This window comes from Anabrus simplex, chromosome 4 (genome assembly GCF_040414725.1).
Source record: "Anabrus simplex isolate iqAnaSimp1 chromosome 4, ASM4041472v1, whole genome shotgun sequence".
Taxonomy (NCBI): Eukaryota; Metazoa; Arthropoda; class Insecta; order Orthoptera; family Tettigoniidae; genus Anabrus; species Anabrus simplex.
Genome location: NC_090268.1, coordinates 39,639,525 through 39,655,213, shown reverse-complemented (window position 1 = coordinate 39,655,213; position 15,689 = coordinate 39,639,525). Strand labels below are relative to the sequence as shown.

General features: G+C 39.7%; 2 protein-coding genes across 3 annotated transcripts in view; one reads left to right on the top strand and one right to left on the bottom strand.

Moving 5' to 3' along the window:
• The window catches only part of ida (anaphase promoting complex subunit 5 ida), a 163,749-nt gene extending 154,814 nt beyond the window's left edge, over positions 1-8,935 (bottom strand). Inside the window, exon 1 of the mRNA XM_067146186.2 lies at positions 8,676-8,935. Within this exon, the coding sequence (XP_067002287.2) occupies positions 8,676-8,808 (133 nt within the window). The 5' untranslated portion in view covers positions 8,809-8,935. The remainder of the gene's footprint in view (positions 1-8,675) is intronic.
• A 652-nt stretch (positions 8,936-9,587) lies between these two features.
• ValRS (Valyl-tRNA synthetase) overlaps positions 9,588-15,689 on the top strand; it is a 135,556-nt gene continuing 129,454 nt past the window's right edge. For both annotated transcript variants that reach the window (XM_067145047.2, XM_067145046.2), the window contains exon 1: positions 9,588-9,914. In XM_067145047.2, coding sequence (XP_067001148.2) covers positions 9,747-9,914 — 168 coding nt within the window. In that variant the 5' untranslated portion in view covers positions 9,588-9,746. The remainder of the gene's footprint in view (positions 9,915-15,689) is intronic.

Below are 15,689 nucleotides of genomic sequence, written 5' to 3'. Positions count from 1 at the left end.
TAAAATTACAGATGCTCATGACTTGGAAAAGAACATCACGACAAAGCTTTTAAGTCGGAAAATCTTAAAAACATGAGATATACGAGCAATAATTACGGTAAGTCATTTTAATGTATTACTTTTATTATTTATTGCACTTAACTTCGCCTAAAATAATTTCAAATATCACTTAAATGTGCTTTACATTACATCAAATCACTCTAAATCACATTTAGGTGGTCCTAACTTCATTATATGTACTTTTTGTGTGTTTAAAAACCAATATGTACTATTAATATAATGTATTTCGTGCAAGCAGCATAGCACAATGTCGAGACTTCTAGCAGATGTTTGGGAAACTACTTGCAATCCACAATTATATTGGCCCACTTCCCGGCCTTGTACAACCCTTGGGCAACGGTCATATGCACTGAAGTAGGTGTTTTGAGTCCATCACTGATCCAGTAATTTTGCAGGTGGTACACTTTTCTGTCGGGTATATTTTGATTCTAGCTAGATGTGCAACTAAGCAGTCATGTCCTATTTTCAATCTGAAGATCGCCACTGCTTCTTTCCTCTTCCATTTTTCAAGAGTTTTCTTTGCGATTATCTTCTTGATTGGGTTAGCTGCCAGGGGTTTGGTTCTCATGTAGGTACTAGGTGTAATACTGTGCAGCTACTGTGACGTCCACAAAGTGGACCAATATAAACACTTTGACTGTCATAGTCAAACAACGATTATTGAATTCCAAGGTGATGGACTTGGTTCAATACTGTATTGCCAAGGTGATCCTGTATGACATCATTCATTAAATTGTTGCCTACGTTCATGCGTTCATGTCAATGTTTCTCCAAGCAAGTTGACATCGTGGTTCAAGTCACATAAATGCGAGCTTGCATTCAGGAGATCGTAGGTTCCAATGCCACTGACGGCATCAGAGGAGAAAGTAAATGAGTGGAGTAATTTACAAATCTATCAGAAAGCTACATACCTCAACTCTATATTTAAATACTTGAGATACATTCAAAAACAAAATAGGGAATTTGTGCGGAAAAGATTTTACGACAGAGCTGTGGGCAGCACACTAACTCAAAGAGAACCAAGTGTCAATAAGAGGAAGTTGACTTTTGATTTTGAGAGTAATGATGATGACGATGATGATGCTTGTTGTTTAAAGGGGTCTAACATCTAGGTCATCGGCCCTTAATAGTATGAAATGTAATGTCAATTTAAAAGTCCAAAACTCATCTTCTGACCAGAATTCAAAATGTGATGATGAAGAGTGAATGGATGAATATGAATTTAAAATAATCAGCGGATCTAACTCACAATACTGCAAGTTAAAAATAATTCCAAAATCGATCCACTGACTAGAATTCAAAAAGACGATGATAAACAATGAATATAAACTTAAAATAATCAGCGGATCCAACCCGCAATGCCTCACCTTCCCAGAAACTCTCTTAAGATAATAGTATTACTGACCAAGGGACTGCTTCTAAAGCACAATCCTGAATCGATGCTGCTTGTTGTCTAATGGGGTCCAAAACCCAGGTCAATGGCCTCTCATAATGGTACTTATTGCTAGTAAAGTAGAACCATGGTATTTCCCATGTAGTGATACTAATCATAAGTAACGTAGGTTCACGGTGTTCCACACATTTTGGTATTACTCACAAGTAATGTACGTCGCACAGGTAACACAGACCTATGGTGTTTCTCACCTACTTGTACCAATCTACATCTTAGCAGGCTGGTAAAAGAACAAGTTGGTAAAGAGAGAGAAGGTTGTGAAAACATCATCAGACCTCATGGTTTTGGGAACAGAAACTCCAAAGGAGAAAACTTGATTGATTTCTGCATGCGAAGACATGGTACCAGAAGAGGGAGAGCCATAAAATAACAAGAAACAGTTGGGATACACTACATCATCACTGATGGCAAAACTAGTTGGCATGTTAGTGAATTCAAAGTCATACCCAGTGAGTGTCTATATAGCGACCACCAACTATTAATAGCTGAACTTAGAGATGTCCATGTCCCCAAAGCTAAGTGTATGAAAATGCCAAAGATTTTCTTCTTACAATTAGTTTTACGTTGCACCGACACAGATAGGTGTTATGGCGACAATGGGATAGGAAAGGGCTAGGAGTGGGAAGGAAGCGACCGTGACCTTAATTAAGGTACAGCCCCAGCATTTGCCTGGTGTGAAAATGGGAAACCATGGAAAACCATCTTCAGGGCTGCCGACAGTGAGATACGAACCCACTATCTCCCAGATGCGAGCTCACAGCTGCGCGCTCCTAACTGCATGGCCAACTCGCCTGGAAGAAAGAGAAATACCAAGCAAGGATAACAACAAAATTACCCAAAATTGAGATAAGAGGGGTAGAAGAAGAATAGACCTTGTTCAAAGAAACTCTTGTAAGGAAAACAAAACCGATAGAGAACAAAATGGCTTGGTGGAATGACCGGGCGAAGACAGCAATAAAAGAAAGAAATATGCTGGAAAGAAAATTAGATCAAGTACCGGTAAAAGAAAAAATAGACAATAGAAGAAATGAGGTAGAAATTGAAGAGCAAGCACAGGAATAATGGACCAAGAAGCTGGCTGTAAAACGACTAATCCAAGAAGAAAAGAAAAAGTGCTGGGATGACTTTAGTACCAGCATAGAAGAAGACTGCCAACAAAGTAGGAAGTTACTATATGAAGAATTAAAAAGTACGGTAAAATAAGTGAATATGGAAACATCTTTGCATTGGAAACAAATGAAGGTAGTTTGATAAGAACACAGGAAAGGATTCGAGGTGAAATGAGGTGCTTCAGCACGTTCTTACATGGAGATGGAGACAACACCAAATGCAGAATAGATAAAATCTAGAAAAACCAACCCCGTTTAACATGGCTTTAACAGCATTAAAGAACATGTGAAATGGAAACTCCTCGGGCTTCGATGATCTCACTTCAGATACGATAAAGGTAGCTGGAATGCCAGGCTTAAATTGGCTGTATAGAGTGCTCTTTCGATCTGAGAGGAAAACAAAATCCCAGAAGATTGGAAATGTGGAAACTATAACGTCATAGCTTTGTTGTCATACACCCTGAAGCTGTTTGGAAAAGACCATCGAAATGAGACTTAAGAAGACCAGTGGAACCCTTGCTCAAGGAAGAACAACATGGGTTCAATAAAGATTGATGTACTATTGATCCCATTTTTGCCATAAGAATACTTACAGAAAAGTACTGGGAAAAAGGAAATAATATTGTGATTACAGTTTTGTACATTGAAAAGGCCTATAACAGTGTCCCTCGGAACAAGAGTAGTGGTGGTGATTGTTTTAAGATGAAGTACAACTAGGCAACCATCCTCTACATAACACTATTCAGAAAGACAAAATGGAAGGGATCCAACACTCTGAAAAACGAAGGTAATAGCCAAAGAAAGACAAGGGCCACAAAGGACTTGAAAATGAAAGACTCCCTAGGCCTCGAGAGATCCAATATAATTGGGGTCAGAAAAGAACAAGAGTTGACCAAGGGAGATCGGATATGATAGATGAAAGTGAGGAGACTAACACAAGTACGTGGACAATGCCAGGACTCAGCTCAGGGCCCCGTGGTCGCCAACCTACGCTCCCAAGTGCCCTGGGGCTCTTTTCAGTCGCCTCTTACGACAGGCAAGGAATACCGTGGGTGTTATTCTACCGCCTCCCACTCACAGGGGGACCTTGGAACAAGATCAGAGAGTGCCAAAGTACTGCGAGAGACCTGCCAGACAATACTCTGACCTTACTGTCCAAGGAAAAAGACCAAAGAAATGCTGGATAGACACAATGAAATCAGATGTGGAGGAGAGAGGTCTCAAACGAGAAGATGTCCTGGAACAAGATGTGTGCAGAGAGGAAGAGATGGCGAGCGCTTGTACATCACACCCGGGAAACTGGGCTTTGAAAATGATGGTGATGGATGTTCCAACTGTCATGTCTCTTTGTTTTCCAAATAAAATATTGTTTAATTTGTTGTAAAATTATGGTACCTATGTGCAGGGTTATTCATTATTATTTCTCTGTTACAAGAATTATGACATAAAATGTCAATGACCTTATGAAATATTTTCATCAAGATGTTCAAGAAGAGCGTCTGTGTTTTTCCTCCTATTCTGAATTTGTTCACCCTAAGGTATGTGACACTATGCACCACTTGTTAGAACATATCTATCCCAACAATAGCAATTTTGTTTTGCTTTACAAGTGGCTTTACGTCGCATTGACACAGAAGGTCTTATGGCGACGATGGTACAGGAAAGGGCTAAGAGTGGAAAGGGAGCAGCTGTGGTCTTAATTAATGTACAGCCCCAGTATTTGCCTGGTTTGAAAATAGGATACCCCCTCAGGGCTGCCAACAATGGGGTTCGAGCGCAATATCTCTCCAACGCAAGCTCGAAGCTGTGCACCTCAACATCCACAGCCAACTCGCTCAGTCCAACAATATTAATACATAGTTCGGCCAAGATACTGAATGAGTGGTAATGTCATTATGTCCACTGAGCTGTGAACATAAGGATGCCATAAGTTATGTATCTTGTCCATAAAGATAGTAGTTAGTTGCCATTCTCTTGGAATTCAAAAGCCTTCTTGTTTGACAGGACCAAATTCAATTGAATTTGCTGCAAGAGGTACTATCTACACATTCTCTTTGGTATTATCTAACGCCAACAAAGCATCTGTAAGACATACGTTTTTTGACACCACAACCACACAGGTTAAGGTGCATCCACACCAAGATGTTTTCATTAATTTTGTTAATAAACACTGTTAATAAACAATGTTCATGAACATTTTTGGTTGTTAATAAGCAAAATAGTGTGTTCATTAACTTTACGAGCATGTTGATAAGAAAATATCTTTAACTTTTGTGAATGAAACTTTTATTCATTAACTTTTTCAGTTTTTGTCAACATTTTAGTAAGCACATGCGCAAGGATGCAATTAGAGCATGCAAATTCATAGTGCAGAATACGATAATTTATTTCTTCTAAAAATTGACTATCATATAATATACAGTATTTTTAATTCTGTATGATATTCTTTTCTCATTTCCAGCTTCACTCCTCGCTGAATAACCTAACCTACCATAGTCACCTGTAGGCCTATATCATCCAAATGCCCAGCTCAATGGCTAAGTGGTTAGCGTGCTGGCCTTTGGTCCAGAGGGTCCCGGGTTTGATTCCCAGCCGGATCGGGGATTTTAACCTTAATTGGTTAATTCCAATATCTCGGGGACTGGGTGTGTGTGGTGTATTCAGCATTAGAAATCATCCTAGGTAGGGCCCTCATCTTCACAGACATGCAGGTTGCCCAATAGCGTTGCCTACGTTATAATACAAGGCCTAGAAATAGAGCCCGTAAAACGCTATGGAAGTGGTTACACTGAAGTTCAATGCCGGGCCGCTAGGATCGCTTTCTTGCCCCCTGTCTACCAGGCTCGCACCTTTCAACGTGTTCATTAACTGAGTTGGTTGTGAATGTATTATGTATTTGTTTGATGTTAAGCATTCGCAGTTCCAGTCATGGTTTATTCACGAGAAATTAAAGGTAATGGAATTTCGTTTCACAAGTTTTCAGTGAATGTTCAATGTTCGAAACATTATACAGAGGAAGTATTACGCATGAGATACGACTTCAAGCTGATCGAAGTAGGCCTCTGTTCCTAAGTTTTGATCCGAGTTACGTCATAAGAATCGGGCGATCCCAAAATTTGTCATTGGACTTTTTAAAACTATACTACCGTGACCGGCAATCATTTGAGAGGCATCTTCAAACTCAGAAATCTTAAATTAGGAAACCAACGAGGAAAATAATTTGCCCAACAAATTTCACAAAAAATAATGTAGCAAGAGCTAAAAATATTGTATTTTCCCCTGAAACAATCTCTGGTTTGAAAAGTATGGAGGTGGTTTTGTCCTGAGAGCATAAAATACAGTTTAAGCTTGTTGTTTTAAGGGGCCTAACATCGAAGGTCATCGGCCCAAAATACAGTTTAAAATAAGCCATTTGTTTTATGGAGCATTTTATTAAATTGTTCAATGCGCATAACATCTGCAACACCTCACATGAGACATATTCAGGAACGAGAACAAATGAGCATCTTTTAACCGGGCGAGTTGGTCGTACGGTTAGGGGCGCACGGCTGTGAGCTTGCATCCAGGAGATAGTGGGTTTGAATCCCACTGTCGGCAGCTCTGAAGATGGTTTTCCGTAGTTTCCCATTTTGACACCAGGCAAATGCTGGGGCTGTACCTTAATTAAGGCCACGGCCACTTCCTTCCAACTCCTAGGCCTTTCCTATCCCATCGTCGCCTATTACCTATCTGTGTTGGTGCGATGTAAAGTCACTAGCAAAAAAAAAAAAAAAGCATCTTTTAGTACTGAAGATGAACTCCTCAGTTGGTTAATTAATGATTTCCTGTCATATATTAAGAAACTTAAAATGCATTCAGAGAAAGTAAAAAAGAATCATGACAGAAATGTATCAGGCATAGATCTTGACTACCCAGTCCACTGTGGCCTGCGTAAAATACCTCATAAGTATACATTTGCATTATGCATTGACGAGTCCTAACGAGCTATGACATCGAGCTCTTCTTCAGCTACCTAAGACGCCAAGCGGAATACAATGACATTAAGGTTTGTGTGGCAAAAGGAAAAACAGACTGTAAAGGCTGTTTAGAGCATATCTGTTCTCCAGCTACTCAAAGTCCAACATTGTGTATTATTCATTTTCAAGATCGAGGAGCCCTCAGATACCGAAAATCATCGTCTGTGGCACTTCTGCAGTGAATGACGGAATTTGTCACTTCCGCTACGCCGTACTTGTCCCGAAGAGAGTTACTAAAAAGTGTACGTTTATTTTTTCGAAAGACATGTTCAACAGTGAAATTAAGTGTGGAAAGTGTAAAGGCGACAAACCACCTCTTTTTCTACTATGAGAATTTCCGAGACCTATGTTGGACAACATTGCTTTGAGCCACTCACGTAGAAGAGAGAAAGTTTTGAAACTTGATAAGAAGCCCCTCAGAAGGAAAGTTTTGAAACTTCAATGATATATCCAAGCCAATGCAGCACCGCTCTATAAATAAAGTACTGTCAATACTCGCAAAAACATTCAGTTCTTTTTATTTAGGATATACTTTACTTATTGACATATACAGCCATGCGAATACAAGGGGGCAAGACCGCGATCCTAGCGGCTGAATGGTGAACTAGGAAGCAACCCGCTTCCACGAGTGCATTTCAAGGCCTTCTATTATAGCATAGGCAACGCCCAATAGGCTGTCTACAAGAGAAAGACCTGCACCAGGCCTCTCCGGAGGCCATACGCCATTATTATTGTTATCATCAAAATAATACTATCCTGACTAGGTTAAAGAAAGATTTTCTTTATTTTGTACCTTTACCAATTCCTTGACATTGTTGTATAAAACTTCAAACAAATCAGGCATAATAACTGAAATTGCTTGTTTTGATTCTCTAGACAAATAGGTATACAAGTGAAGTGTCCCAGTCAGCAGTTGTTTGGAATCTTAAAATTATACCTACAAGGAAGAAAAATAGCCTGTCATTGGTAGAGCTGGCTTTCCGATAATCTGTATCATTTCTTGCAATTTCAAGCCTAATTACTGTCAACAAGAACTGAAAGTCATGTAGGGGCATTCTCAAGACAATTTTGAAAGCCTGCTGCATCATGAATTAAAAGTACTGACATAAATATTCTCTCCAAACTTAATTCTAAACGCCTTTCCAATATTTTTCTTTGCCACACTTTGCGTCTATTCTCCTTTCTGACCCTATGCATCGTAACCTCACAAACAGCTTTTCTGGTGTGGACATAATGTTGAAGTCACTGTCTCTTTCATGTACCATCGAGTTATTTCATCTTAAGGTTAGTCCTGTAGTCACCTATGGATTGGAAAATATATGGATATATATCGGAAAGAGGCAATTACAAAGTAACTTATAGAGAAGGTGAAAGCATTTTATTTAAAGAAAATGCTTTGCCTATCAAAATACACTCCAACACGGCTCGTATACCAACTGTCGAGGGAATTATTCTTTGTGGAAGAGTTGCGTTTGAAACTACTGCTCCCAGCCACCCCAGCGTATAAGGAACTCCTACAACAGCTTCAACAAAAAGGGACAGCATGTGTGATGCGATGATCAACCACAAATGGACTCAGGGAGGCTATGAGTTGAGACACGCTGTGACCAGACTCTCTGTCCATGGGTTTCACCATCGTCTGTGTATAAAAGTGAGTTTCCATGAGCCAAGTTCGGACTGCAAGTGCAAAAGGTGCAGCGAACTTTGTGAACGCTATCACGTACTTAACTGTAAACTGAGAATAATATCCTTAACAAAATTCTGTACTGACGATTGTTCATAAGACTTTTGTTCATGCAAATTTGTGCACAATAAAAACATTTATTATTATAATGTTGAAGTTTGTTAACAAAAGTTTATTATTATAATTATTATTATGTTGAGAAATGTTTTCATTAACATTGTTTATTAACTTTGGTGTGGACTAGCCAATATCAGACACAACTCATGCGCTAAATATTTACATGGCTGTGTAAAACCACAGTCCTACATCCCTTATGCAATATCAAGATTCAATTTAGAAAACCTCATAGTTACCTGTAACTTTCACTTTCCGAATACAAAAATCTCGTATCAAAAGCATGACAGCAATCCTGTGAGGTGTTATGGTTTCTTTTGTTGATTTCTTTTGTATTACGCCAAAATTGTGAATATCTTTAAATCCAGCCATACTGTACTTCTGCAACTTTACTCATTTAACGCTGAAGATTGCGGATATTGCTCAACGCAGTTCACGTCGGATTATGCCCTTGTTCTATCCAAACACATTTTCAATATCACCGTCACCCGAGCCTTTGTTTATATCGCTACAGCTGTTAAAAACAGCGCTGAATCTCCATCAGTTTAGCCAACGCAACAAATGTCGATATGAATTCCGAAGTCGAATATGTCTGGCAATGAAGAATATTGTGGTATCAAAATTCAACAATTCATCATGCCCTGTCCTGCACCTGGGTCGTGCTTAGGAGTCGTCCATTCTGAAATAGCGAATGTCAGCATTTGGACGTCGAGTCTATTCGTGTTCATTTATTAGATGAAGAAAACTTGAAGGTATCGTGACCTACGGTCAAGATCACGGCCTAGATAACGCACAAAACTGCTGCACTGGTTTCTCAGTTTCTCTACTCGCACCAAAGGTCATGTCAGAACACACCCCCAGCAACTACCAGTAAGAATAAAGAAATCATAAGCTGTAGTGCAGTAGTGAAGGCTGGTAATCGCCTACTCGTTTTCTATGCCCTTAATTTTATCATTCTCCACTACCTCCTGCAGTTTACTTTTTAATAGCAAATATCACTTCTTACAAATGATAGACCTATGGTGCGTCATTTTCATTCTGATCACATAAACACTATATAATTAACACAATCTCTCATGTGTACTGCGTCTGGAGTATAGAAAATATGAAGGAATACTTTTCTAAAGTTGGCAATTTTTTTTAACGTCAATGGGACTAGGACCTGACGTACTATGGCAGCAACGTGAGCGTGGCAGCAGGCAGGAGCACATGTTCTTCAGAGCGTAAAGTGAAAAAATTAATAAAATCAATTAAATTTGTGATTGATAAATCTACTTTCGTGCAGATAGTTCTATTAAGTGTAGAAAATAATGCCTGAATCCCAAAACTTAGTGAACGGTATTAGTTTAGATCAAGAACCTCCGAAAACTGCTAAACAGCTGGAAAAAGAAGCCAAAAAGTTAGCTAAACTTGAGAAGTTCAAACAGAAACAGGAAAAGCAGAAGGATGCTGCGCAGCAGCCAAAAGAAAAGCAAGAGGTACTGTATGACATTGTGATTTGATAAACTTCAAAACGTTAATAGGCCTACTGGTTATCAGCCTTTTACCCTTGTACAAGTAAACGTTCAGTTGCTTTCTAGTGTGCAGGTTACCTTCAATTTACTATCTCTGAAAATTACATTTTAGTTCTACTATTACCAAGCGAGTGGTTACCCGATTTTCGTCTCGTAGCTGTCAGCTTGTATTCGGGAGATAGTGGATTCGAACCCCACTGTCGGCAGCCCTGTAAATGGTTTTCCGTTGTTTCCACATTTTCATACCAGGCAAATGCTGGCTGGGATTATTATCTTAATTAAGGTCATGGCTGCTTCCTTCCCACTCCTAGCCATTTCCTATCCCGTTTAAAAAAAAAGTTCTTCTATTCATTTGAGATGTCCTGTAGTCTATATTTTGGCTGCCTAGATTGGTCCCACATTTTGATTATAAACGACTAACTTCATCTATCTTTCTCATTTTGATCAACAACTTCTATCCGTGATAGAAATGGTGAACCTAAGAGTGTTCTGAGCGGTGGTACTTTCATAAGTGGTTCGCATGTTGGAATCATAGAAAAATACTGCTTTGTGCCACCTAAAGGAGTAGAAAAGAGAGAGAAACTCTTCCTCGATGATTGCCAGGGAGCTACCAACTTGCCCCAAAAAAGTGTTCTTTCTTATAACTTAAATAAAAATTAAAACCGAATGTGACCATTTTATTTGTTGCTATCGGCCAACTGCGATCAGCTGTCATGAAGGCAATGTTCAGATCGTCACCATAGAGCTCGTATAGTATGTGGCCACAGGGTTACCACATTCTATGAAAATAAGAATAGCACAGAGTTTGGTGGCTCCACCAGTTTGTACTTACAATCAGGGTTTTGTATCCTGCACACTAATAAAATTAAGTCATTGATCATTAATTCACATTTTTTTCTCATGAAACATTGGCCCCTTAACAGTGGCCTCCTTGGGGCCACACTCACTTTGAAAGGCTCTTTTCCTTGGCTGTGGTACATACTGTCCATATGGCAAGGTAAAAAGGTATTTTAGTTAGCTCTAATCTATCTTTTGGGTTTATCACAGGCCAGTGTATAATACACCGACGTTGCCAAGCCTGTTCAGTGGATGCAGGGTCATTGGTGCCGTTACCATATTGGATTTGTAACCTATATTTTGCGAACTGGCAACCACACTTTTAACGTGTGCCTGATTTCAGATAATAGTCACCTATTTTAAACCTAGTTCTAGGAACATGCTAAGGAATGAGCCTCTAATTATTGCTAAACAACTGGAGCAAGAAATCAATACCGAAAAAATGTAAAAATATTAACTGGAGAACTTCAGTCACAAACAGGAAAAACTGATGGCTTGAAACTTACTAATCCTCTCAGATTCGTTTGAATGTCTGGTGTGAAGTACTGTGGCCTCTTCTTGTGTGCACCTGGATGTGTCTGTTAAACGCATCAGGCAAAGTTTAACTTTCTAACCTTCAAGATCAGTACCTGCAGGCACCACTATATTTCATAAGCAAATTCTGCCATTGTTTTGTTTACAGCTTTTATTTTCAAGTGTGTGCACCTCCCGATAGGATTTTTCTTATCCACGGGTTAGTAAGAAAATCTGTGTATGTTGATTTTAGGGAATGATATCATTTCCCATTTTATTTCCTAAATGAACTTAACGGGGTGGGTCGGCTGGTCCTTTGTAATTATAATGAAGGTAAGGTAAGATTTGTATCATTTAACCTTCATTATAATGTTCTTAAGCTTGAGGGCCTGAAGTGAAATTTGAGCATGCATGGAACTAGGAGGCATCTCTAAGAGATGTAGGAACTTTGCGATCAAAGTCCTTGATAAAGACAAAGGCAATGTTGATGACTTTGATTTCCTATAAGGGCATAGCCGTAGCAAGCAATATGTTAAAAGTTCTCACAAAAGTAATTGCTAACGACTTGCACAAGAAATCGACCCTCTCATGTTAGAAGAATAATTTGGGTTCAAGAAGGGAACGATTACTTTTCATGTAATGAACAACCTGGTAGGAGACCTAGAGAAGGTCCTACAACATCCCAAGGGAAAGACATTCTGCATGTTTATAAAGAGGCATTTGACCTTCTCGACAAAAAGAAACTTCTAGAGGAATTCAAACAGCTTATTGGAAAGTCTTTTCCGCTGGTGACATTCGGAAACATCCTAGCATACAACTGAATAATAGTAGTAGTAATAATAATAATAATAATAATAATAATAATAATAATAATAATAATAATACTTGACTCTTATCTTAGCGTCATCAGAAATCTCTCAAATAAATGGTAATGAAATGGCGTATGGCTTTTAGTGCCGGGATATCCCAGGACGAGTTCGGCTCGCCAGGTGCAGGTCTTTCTATTTGACACCCGTAGGTGACCTGCGCGTCGTGATGAGGATGAAATGATGATGAAGACAACACATACACCCAGCCCCCGTGCCATTGGAATTAACCAATTAAGGTTAAAATCCCCGACCCGGCTGGGAATCGAACCGGGACCCTCTGAACCGAAGGCCAGTACCCTGACCGTTTAGCCAACGAGTCGGACAAATAAATGGTGTGCTGTAAGGAGACCCAGTTAATCCACTGATGTTCAATACTGCAACCTCTGACATCATAAATGCAATACAAATGAAAACCACCAATGTATTACTCTACATGTATGCTGATGATATGATCCTTGCATCAACTACAAGAGATGACCTGCAGAATGCATTAAATGTCATATCAAGTTGGACAGACAACAGCTTTCAAATAAATTAAGGGAAAAAGAGTTGAGATGATCTTCAGACCAGGACGAAAAATAGCAGCGCAGGAGTCTACAACATATAAGGACTACCCTCTGGAAAGAATTATCACTGTTAAATACCTAGCTACAATCCCTAGAGGATGTAGAACAAACTACATACAAGGTCTAACTCAAGAAACCTCTGCCCTCTTAACAGAGTATCATAAACTCTTCGAAGAAAACCCTTTCAGCAATGACACCATCACAATGGGACAACAAGTAATCTCTTCTATTTCTGAAGTAAAACGGGTACAGTGGTTAAGGTTGATGGAAGAGATTGACATGGGTAGAAGTAGTCAAAAAGCTTGGCGATTACTTAGACGACTCAGTAGTGATCCTAATAAAACTTCAACACATTCCAGTGTCACAGCAAACCAAATAGCACATCAACTTCTACGAAATGGACAACCATCAAATCCATGTCGGCTTCAGAATAAAGGAATTGAGAGGGATTATGAGCAGGAGACAGATACACTCACTAAACCTTTTACTTTATCTGAGCTGAACAGAGCAATAAATCAGTGTAAGAATGGTAAGGCTGCCGGCCTAGATGAAATATGTGTTGAGCAAATTAAGCAATTTGGACCTGTTGCTAAACAATGGTTACTGGAACTGTACAACAATTGTATAAACACCTGCAAATTACCACGTGTGTGGAGGAAATCCAGAGTAATCGCAATTCTCAAACCAGGAAAAGACCCAAATGATCCAAAAAATTACAGACCTATCTCACTGTTGTGTCATCTGTACAAGATCTTAGAACGGATGATCCTGGAAAGACTTACTGTAATCATTGAACCACTTCTTATTCCAGAGCAAGCAGGATTCCGTAAAGGAAAAAGTTGTACTTCACAGGTCCTCCATCTGACACAGTATATCGAAGATGGATATGAAAATCATAAAATCACAGGGGTGGCTTTTATCGACTTATCTGTTGCATATGATACAGTTAATCATCGTATACTGTTGCGCAAATTATACAACATGACAAAAGATTACAAGATGACTCAAGTAATTTGCAATCTTCTCCAAAATCGTAGGTTCTTCGTTGAATTTCAGGATCAGAAAAGTCGATGGAGGAAACAAAAGAATGGTCTGCCACAAGGCAGTGTTCTCGCCCCTATGCCCTTTAATATCTATACGAATGACCAACCTCTTCCAGTTGGCACCAGAAGTTTCATATATGCGGATGATCGAGCTATTGCTACTCAAGCAAACTGCTTTGAGGTTGTAGAAGAAAAGTTATCAGAGGCTCTTTCTGAACTATCCTACTACTACAGAGGAAATCAATTGAAGCCTAACCCATCTAAAACTCAGGTATGTGCCTTCCATTTAAAGAACAGACAGGCGTCAAGGAAATTGCAGGTAGTATGGGAAGATACTCAACTAGATCACTGCCCAACACCTAAATATCTAGGTGTAACATTGGATCGTGCTCTCACCTACAAACAACACTGCATGAACATCAAGCAGAAAGTGTCGGCTAGAAACAACATCCTTCGCAAGTTGTCTGGAACCAATTGGGGTACACATCCAAAGACGTTGAGAACTACAGCCCTGGCTCTGTGTTACTCTGCTGCAGAGTACGCTTGCCCTGTTTGGTACAGATCAAGTCATGCTAAACAAGTTGACATTTCTCTAAATGAAACATGTCGACTCATTACTGGCTGCTTGAGACCAACTCCACGAGATAGAATCTACTGTTTGGCTGGAATCGCCCCACCAGATATAAGAAGAGAAGTTGCATCCATGAATGAGAGAACTAAAGCACTTGCCTCATGTGCACACCCATTAAATGGATATGAACCTGCCCACCGAAGATTGAGGTCTAGGAGGAGTTTCCTGAATACAACCGAAGATTTAAACGAATCTGCCCAATCCACACGGTTGAGATTATGGAGAACTAGAAATCCTCAACTTGCTGATTGGATGCTACCAATTGAACATCTCCCCCCAGGACACGAGGAACATTGGTCTACGTGGAAATCGCTGAACAGGCTTCGCACTGGGGTTGGTAGATCAAGAACCAATATGGTAAAGTGGGGCTTTCCTGGCACATCCAGGCAATGCGAATGTGGTGAAGACCAAACCACAGCCCATTTCATGAACTGTAGTAAGTGTCCTTTAAGTTGCACAATAGAGGACTTGATGGCTGCAACACCTAATGCCCGTGATTTGGCAAAATTTTGGGCAGACACTATTTGATATGTATGTCATTAAGTACCATTATGCAATGTAAAATGTATGCTTCTGATACGAATAAATAAATAAATAAATAAACTTTACAAACAACAAATAATTTCTTAAAAGCACATGTGAAAGAAAGATCCACAGCAGCAATAAATGCTATGCAGTGTATGACATGAAGAACATTCAAACCAGGCAAGTTGGGCGTGCAGTTAGAGGCTCGCAGCTGTGAGCTTGCATCCGGGAGATAGTGGGTTTGAACCCCACTGTCGACAGCCGTGAAGATGGTTTTCCATGGTTTCCCATTTTCACACCAGGTAAATGCTGGGGCTGTACCTTAATTAAGTTCACGACCACTTCCTTTCCCACTCCTAGGCCTTTCCTATCCCATAGTCGCCATAAGACCGATCTGTGTCTGTGCGATGTAAAACATATTGTGAAAAAATATATATATATATATATATATATATAAAAATAAGGAGAGAGAGAACATTCAGCAGCTATCAGTTGAAACAGCTATGACCCTCTTTTACATCAAGGTAATGTTGATCCTTACATATGTAATTGACATCATCTGTCTTCAGTTGTCATTAAACAACCTATCTCCGCTGGGTTGAGTGGCTCAGGCAGTTGAGGTGGTGGCCTACTGATCCCAGCTTGGCCGGTTCGATCCTGACTCAGTCCGGTGGTATTTGAAGGTGCTCAAATACGTCAGCCTCATGTTGGTTGGTTTACTGACATGTAAAAGTACTCGTGCAGGACAAAATTCT